This window comes from Carlito syrichta, unplaced genomic scaffold, assembly GCF_000164805.1.
Source record: "Carlito syrichta isolate Samal-C Ts95f unplaced genomic scaffold, Tarsius_syrichta-2.0.1 Scaffold304574, whole genome shotgun sequence".
In the NCBI taxonomy this organism is placed as follows: Eukaryota; Metazoa; Chordata; class Mammalia; order Primates; family Tarsiidae; genus Carlito; species Carlito syrichta.
In genome coordinates, this window is record NW_007248670.1 from 21635 (window position 1) to 30353 (window position 8719).

Sequence of the window (8719 nt, forward strand, 5' to 3'; positions counted from 1 at the left end):
TTCAAGACCCGCCTGAGCAACTTGGCGAGACCTCATCTCTACAATAAATAAAAAAATTAGCTGGGTGTGGTAGCACGCACCTGTAGTTTCAGCTACTTGGAAGGCTGAAGCAGAAAGATCACCAGAGCCCAACAATTGAGGCTGCGGTGGCCGGGAGTGGCCACTGCACTCCAGTCTGGGTGACAGAGTGAAATACCAACTCAAAAAAAAAAAAATATTGAAAGGAACTTGAGAATCACTTATAATTTAACTACTCAGAAGTTACTGCTTCTAACATTTTTGTTGAATTTATTCTGGCATTTTCTGTTCCAGATTAAAATTCACATACAATATGTGTGTGTTTTTTAACATTTTGAATTTATCATTATAAAATATTTGAATATATCTGCATATTATTTTATCACAATGATATTCATAATTTTTATATATATTTGGTTCTTGGCAATTTAAGGATTTTTGGCTTTTTTTTTTTTTTGCTCTATTTTACTATAGAGATGTGAGGTACAAGTCAGGTTTGGGTACATAAGTAGTCTATATGCAAGTGAAGTTTGAGTCTCCAACTGGTCATCACTTCCCCTGGTTTAGGGCCAGGTACCCTTTATGTTACCTTATGTTCCCCCTGCCATGGCAGTGTCCTGCTACTGCCAATCCCTCCCTTGTGTTATTGTGGTTAAAGTTCTTTATTTCTGTGATAGATCACTAAGTCTGTTTATCTCCAACTCCATCCAATTTGCTGCAAAGTCCATGATTTCATTCTTTTTTATGGCTACATAATATTCCATCGTGTGTACGTACCGTTTTGTCTTTATCCAATCTACTTTTGATGGGCAGTAGGGTTGGTTCCATGTTTTTGCTATTGTGCGTAGTGAGGCAAGAAACAAGTATGTGCAGATGTTTGGTTTTTTTTTTTTGTAGAGCAATTTATGTTCCTCGAAGAATATTTCCAGAAAGATTGCTAGATCATGTAGAGGTCAATTTCTAGTTCCTTTAGCAATCACCACACTATTTTTCACAGAGGCTGGACTATTTTTCACAGAGGCTGGACTACCAACAGTGTAGAAGTGTTCCCTTTTCTCTGCACCTATGCCAGCATCTGTTGTTTTTTGATTTATTAATGATGACCATTCTTACTGGAGTTAGGTGGTATCTCAGTGTGGTTTTGATTTGCATTTCTCTGATGATTAGGAGACTGAGCGTTTTTTCATGTATCTGTTGGCTGTTTCTATGTCTTCTTTGAAAATTGTCTATTCATGTCCTCAGCCCATTTTTTAACAGGGCTGTATCTTTCCTTTTGGCTCATTTGAGTTCCTGGACGTTAGACCTTTGTCAGAAACACAATTAGCAAATATTTTAATTTTACCATGATAAAATATCTGGTAAATATTTTCTTGTATTTACATTTTTTTTAGATAACAGCTTTATTGAGATATAATTAAGCTACCATGAAATGCATCTCTTTGAAGTGTATGGTTCAGTCTTTTTTAGTATATTCACAGAGTTGTACAGTCATCAGCACTATCTAATTTCAGAGCCACTTCATCACCCCAAAAAGAAATCTGAGACAGGAAGCCACTCTCTCCATTTCCCCCTCCCAGGCCCTACATAACCACTCATCCACTTTCTCTCTGTATGGGTTTGCCTATTCTAGACATTGCATATAAGTAGAATCATACGGTATGTGGTCTTTTGTGTCTGACTTCTTTCCTTCAGCATAATGTTTTCCAGGTTCTTCCATGTTGTCGCTTGTATCAGTTTTTCATTCCTTTTTATTGCTATTCTAAATAGTATACCATTATATGGTTGTGCCACATTTTGTTTATCCATTTATTTTTTATTTTTTGAGTCAGAGTCTTACTCTGTCGCCCAGGCTATAGTGCAGTGACACTCTCACGGCCATCACAGCCCTGACCTGCTGGGCTCAGGTGATCCTTCCACCTCAGCCTTCCAAGTTGCTGGAACTATAGGTACATGCCATCACACCCAGCTAGTTTTTTGATTTGTTGTGGAGCTGAGATCTCACCAAGTTGACCAAGCTGGTCTCAAACCCCTGCACTCGGGCAATCCTCTCTCTTCGGCCTCCCAGAGTGCTGAGATTACAGGATTGAGCCACTGTACCCGACCCTGTTTATACATTTATTAGTGCTTAGACATTTGGATCAGTTCTATATTTTGGACTATTATGAATAATGCTACTAGGAACATTTGTGTACCAGTCTTTGCGTGGTCATATCTTTTCAATTCTCTCAGGTATATATATCCAGGATGGGTTTGTTAACTCTATGTATAGTTTTAGGAAGAACTGCCAAACTGTATTCCAAAGTGGCTGTGCCATTCAACATTCCCACCAGCAGTGTATGAGGGTTCCTGTTTTTACACATCCTCACTAATACATGTTAGTGTCTGTTTTTGTTGTTGTTGTTTAGTTATAGCCATCCAAGTATGTGTGAAGGGGTATGTCATTCTGGTTTTGATGTGCATTTGTGCACTTCTCTAATAACAGTGATGTCATTTTCATATGTTTATTGGTCATTTGTATATCTTCTTTGGAGAAATGTCTATTTAAATCCTTTGTCCATTGTTTTTTCTGTACTTATCTTTTAGATTAGAGATTTTTGCCCTTTTGTTGAGTTGTATGAGCTCTTTATATATTCTGAGTACAAATTTCCTTATCAGATAGATGCATGATTTGCAAATATTTTCTCTCAGTCTTTGAGAGCCTTTCAATCCAAATGAAAAAAAATTATATAGAGTTGCTATATGTATAGAGATCTATTTTTCAATTAAAAGTGTTAAAGCTTTCTTATTTAAGTATGACTTACATGAAGTATGACTTACATACTTCAATAAGAAATTTTACACAAATCATTGATATATCCAAAATCACAAAAGCGTAAGTATATCCTAAATAAATGTATATTATTTCTGTCTTCAGAAAAAATTATTTTATAAGACTATGTTAAAATTTATCCTTTGTTACAACTTCCCCATGGAAGTTCAGTGCTTTTATATTTTATAACATTGTAAACTTTCTTTTTTCTGTTGGGTATTTTTGTTTGTTGTGTTTTTGTTGTTTTGTTTTGTTTTATTTTGTTGGTCTTTTGAGTCAGAGTCTCACTCTGTCACCCAGGCTGGAGTGCATTGGCACGCTCATGGCCACCACAGCCTCGACCTCCTGGGTTCAGGTGGTCCTACCACCTCACCTTTTCAAATAGCTGGAACTACAGTCACACACCACCATGCCGGGCTAATTTTTTTGACTTTTTGTAGAGATGAAGTCTTGTCAAGTTGCCCAGGCCGGTCTCAAACCCCTGGGCTCAAGACAGTCCTCTCACCTTCGCCTCCCAAAGTGCTGGGATTACAGACATAAGCCACTGCACCCGGCCAACATTGTAAACTTTCAAGTACTCATTTCAAAATACTTTACCTGTAAAAGATAACATTCAACAATGTTTTTCCAGGTCCTGCTGTTGCACTAGGCACTATTCCTGGAATTGGAATGTTTGAGAGTAAAATGAATTTGGTCCCTCCTAGCTTGGAGCTTACATTGTTCAAAAGAGAAACATCAGTGGTATACTTGACAAAGCCCAGACTAAGTCCAAATCCTGACTATGTTACTTAAATCTCTCTGTTAAGAGGATTAAACATGGAAAACTTTTTAAAATTCTAATATGTTTGGTATTTTACCTTTGTCATTTCCAAAGTAAATTTCTATTTTTATTTAAAAATTGAAATGAGAACTTGATTTTTTGTTTTGTTTTGTTTTGTTGAGTCAAAGTCACTTTGTCTCCCAGGCTGGAGTACAGTGGCGTACTCACAACCACCACAGCCTCGACCTGCTTGGTTCAGGCAATCCTTCCACTTCAGCCTTCCAAGTAACTGGAACTACAGGGATGTGCCACTATGTCCAGCTAATTTTTTTATTTAGTATAGAAACGAGGTCTCACCATGTTGCCCATACTGGTCTCAAACCATGGGCTCAGGCAATCCTCTCACCTCCACCTTCCAAAGTGCTGGGATTACAGGCATGAGCCACCACGCTTGACTGAGAATTCGATTTTTCTAGTACATTTTTATTCTTATTCAGACACCTATAAAAATGTTGCAAACTGTGCAACCTGTGCAACATTGTGATACTCTATCTTACAAAATGATTAAAGTGTTTAAATTTAGCAGTATGTGGTCATCAAATATTTCATGACTTTAGTACTTTTCTAGGTATTTCTATAAAACTCATGCTGTCTGTTGGGCATGGTGGCTCACGCCTATAATCCCAGCACTTTGGGAGGCCAAGGTGAGAGGATTGCCTGAACCCACGGGTTTGAGACCAGCCTGGGCAACGTGGTGAGACCTCATTTCTACAATAAATCAAAAAATTAGCCAGGCATGGTGGCCTGTGCCTGTAGTTCCAGCTACTCAGAAGGCTGAGGCAGAAGGATCACCTGAGCCCAGCAGATCGAGTCTGTGGTGGCTGCAAGCAGCGTACCACTGTACTCCAGCCTGAGTGACAGGGTGAGACTCCAACCCCCCCAAAAATAAAATAAAATAACTCATGCTGTTCATGAATTTATGGTCTTAGAAATTATATTGTTCTGGTGTTTTTGGCATCGTTCATTTTATTTTATTTACTTTTATTTTATTTTATTCTGTTACCCAGACTGGAATGCAGTAGCACCCTCACAGCCACCGCAGCCTCGACTTGCTGGGCTCAAACAATCCTTCAGCCTCAGCCTTCCAAATAGCTGAGGCTACAGGAAAGCACCACCATGCCTGGCTAATTTTTTTATTTATTGTAGAGAAGTTGTCTTGCCATGCTACTCAGACTGGTCTCAAACCCCTGGGCTCAGACAGTCCTCTCTCACCTCTACCTCCCAAAGTGCTGTTATTACAGCTTGAGCCACCACACCTGGCTTGTTCATTTTATTTAACTATATTGTTTTAAATCCACTTAGTTATTTCATTGTAGGGAATATTATATGCCTCTTATTCATATATATTATACTTCTACATATCATCCAGTGTTTTTACATATAGAATGTTTTCCAGGAAAATAAAAAAAAAACATTGAGAGCGTTATCATATATATTTTTTTGTCCCAAGGGAACTACCTTCAGAATTACAGGGAATTTTTGATAAAGAAGAGGTGGATGTTAAAGTCGAAGATAAGAAAAATGAAGTATGTGTGTCTACAAAGCCTGTGTTCCAGCCCTTTTCAGGACAGGGTCACAGACTGGGAAGGTAAGTGTGCTTATTGTCTTTTTTCCATAAACAGAAGAATTCATTCTGTCATTATTTTACCCATGTAGACCACATAAATAGAGCTTATCGTTTCTCCCACTGAAAATGAGATTTTTTTTAATGTTAATTTTTATGAGGACTCCTAAATCATGTTTACTTAGTATACATTAAGATATATCAGCACTACATGAAAAAGTCATGGAGGCTTTCATTTTTTGTTTTTGTAATAGAAATAGGGTCTTGTTACATTGCCCAGGATGGTCTTGAACTCCTGGACTTAAGCAATCCTCCCACCTCATCCTCTCAAAGTGCTGGGATTATAGGCATGAACCACCACACCCAGCCTGTTTTATCAAACTAAGAGTCTAGCTTATTAAGGACAGAATTTAATGAATAAATCCTTTTCTCTCCCTTGCACCCATGTGAGCTTTGCCATTAACGCTATAGAGTACATATGCTAGTACATGTGAATATTATGGTTCTATTTTTTTTTTTTTTGAGTTGGAGTCTCACTCCGTCGCCCAGACTGGAATGCAATGGCCGCTCCCGGCCACCGCAGCCTCAACCCGCTGGGATCCGGCGATCCTTCCACCTCAGCCTTCCAAGTAGCAGGAATTACAGGCATGCGCTACCACGCCTGGCTGATTTTTTTATTTATTGTAGAGATGAGGTCTCGCTGCCCAGTCGGGTCTCGAGCCCGCGGGCTCAGTCAATCCACTCACCTCAGCCTCCCAAAGGCACAGGATTACAGGTTGAGCCACCGAGCCCGGCTTATGGTTCTATTTTATAGTTACTAGTGCCTGCAACATTGTGTTCTGTGATCAGCATATGAATTTTGAGGTAATGAAAATGAAAATATGCCTGATAAAATAACTATCAGTATCTAAGCCTTTAGTTATTTTTAAGTTTTATCTAACTATGCTTTATGACAGAATATGCAAAGAGAGTAGATATGGGAGCACTTTGATTTTTATGAATTCTTGTGTTTTAATTATTGAGATTGACAAGGTACATGCATATTCATACATACTTATAAAAATAACTGGGTGTGTTTTTCAGAATAATCAAGAAATACTTTGTTTACTTTCCTTTCCATTATAGCACAAGGACTAATTTCTATAGATAACTTGTCCTTTCTTTTAGAAATTTAACCTGTGCATTAAAAGTTTAAGTCTATAGATCTATGAACCTTCTAAAATTATCTGTTTTGTAAAGCACTACTCAAATAACACTTGAAACAATATATTTATGTAGCACTCCACAATCTTACAAATCACTTGGATATGCATAATTTTATGAGATTCTTAGAACCATTGCATATTGGGGGCATAACTAATATATCTTTCTGTTATTATTATTTTTAAAAATTATTTTATTTTTAAAATGTGAGCACAAATGAGGGTTAGGCACATATGTGGTCATCATACAAGTAAAGTGTGGGTACCTTTATTGACGTTGTGTGCCCCCCTCTCCTGGCAGTGTCCCACTCCTGCCAATCCCTTTCTTATGGCATTATGATAAATGCTGAAGGTCCACTTATGAGAGAGTTCGTGTGGTATTCAGAACTTTGTTTCTGTGATAAATCACTAGTATTATAGACTCTACTTCCATCCAGGTTGCTGCAAAGTTCTGTCTTTCTGTTATTATTGAGGAATAGCTATAACTTACAAAAATCTTCCCAAAAGCTATGCTTAATGTAAAATTTTTATAGTAATTATTTAATGATAAAATTCTGCTAAATGGAAGAACGTGTCTAATTTTGTTGTCTGAATTTTCTTAGTGGCACACCAAAAATCGTTTCTAAAGCAAAGAATATTGAAGTAGAAAATAAAAATAATTTGTCCGCTGTTCCACTGAACAACCTGGAACCCATTACTAATATACAGATCTGGTTAGCCGACGGGAAAAGGATTGTCCAGAAATTAACATTCACATAGGTGAGTCTTCAATTTTAGTATTTGTCTGATTTTTTTTTTTCCAAGTTTGTGTTTTATTTCATTGATTTTGTTCAGTCAACAGTTGTTTTTAAGAACAACATTAGGATTTAAAACCTGGTTCTCTAAACATAATTATGTCAAGACAATGGAAATTCCTAAACATTAATGAAGTATTTTTCATCTGATTTATGGATTTGCATTCTGGTCATTTGATTAGTTTTCCTGTTTAACTAAATGTATAATTTTAAAAGAATTACTTTAAATTTGTTTTTAAGTTGGTCATTAGCATTATGTGTATATTTTCTGTTAATTGTAGTACAACAATGAAAGTACAGAAAAATGTTGAAAGAAATTGAAGTTAATAAGAATTCTCCCACTCAGATAATATTATCAGTTTCATGCATTCTTCCAGTCTTTTATCTCTTCTTAAAAGTTTGGGGGTTTTTTTGAATCGAAGTCTCACTCTGGCACCCAAGCTGGAGTGCAGTGGCATGCTCACAGCCACCGCCACCTCTACCTGCTGGGCAGGTGATCCTTCCGCATCAGCTTTCCAAGTAGCTGGAACTACAGGTGCATGTGCCACCACACCTGGCTAATTTTTTTATGTTTATTGTAGAGATGAGTTCTTGCCAGGTTGCCCAGGCTGGTCTCAAACCCATGAACTCAGGCAGTCCTCTCACCTTGGCCTTCCAAAGTGCTGGGATTATAGGTGTGAGCCACCATGCCCAACTCCTAAAAGTTTTTATCATTTTGATTAATTTGGGTTTTTTTGAGTTGGAGTCTCACTCTGTCACCCTGACTGGAGTGCAGTGGCCGCTCCCGGCCACCGCAGCCTCGACCTGCTGGGCTCCGGCGATCCTTCCGCCTCACCCTTCCAAGTAGCTGAAACTACAGGCGTGCGCTACCATGCCCGGCTAATTTTTTGATTTATTGTAGAGATGAGGTCGCTCCAAGTTGCCCAGGCGGGTTTTGAACCCGCGGGCTCAGGCAATCCACTCACCTCAACCTCCCAAAGTGTGGGATTACAGCAACTAAGCCCGGCTATCATTTTAATTTAAAGTAGGAACATACCATATATCATTTTTCCTTTTTTTTCTTTTCTTTTCTTTTTTTTTCTCTTAGTTGGAGTCTCACTCTCACCCAGGCTGGAGTGCAGTGGCACACTCTTGGCCACCCCAGCATCGACCTGCTGGGCTCTGGTGATCCTTCCACCTCACCCTTCCAAGTAGCCAGAACTACAGGCATGTGCTACTACGCTCAGCAATTTTTTTAATTTACTGTAGAGATGAGGTCTCACCAAGTTGCCTGGGCTGGTCTTGAACCCGCGGGCTCAAGCAGTCCACTCGCCTTGGCCTCCCAGAGTGCTAGGATTACAGTCTGAGCCACTGAACCTGGCTTCCTTTTTTTTCAAAAAGCGTTTAAAAATTTCTTCAGGAAATGTAGAACAGATAAACAAAAACAATTATATAGCAAATTAAAAGAATAATAGGCGCCGGGCTCGGTGGCTCAGCCTGTAATCCTGCGCCTTTGGGAGGCTGAGGTGAGTG

At 38.6% G+C, this 8719-nt stretch overlaps 1 protein-coding gene across 1 annotated transcript in view; it reads left to right on the plus strand.

Moving 5' to 3' along the window:
- UBXN2A (UBX domain protein 2A) overlaps positions 1-8719 on the plus strand; it is a gene marked incomplete at its 5' end in the record, with an annotated part of 26029 nt that overhangs the window by 14992 nt on the left and 2318 nt on the right. The window contains one exon of the mRNA XM_008060288.2: positions 5098-5235. Coding sequence (XP_008058479.1) covers positions 5098-5235 — 138 coding nt within the window. The remainder of the gene's footprint in view (positions 1-5097; positions 5236-8719) is intronic.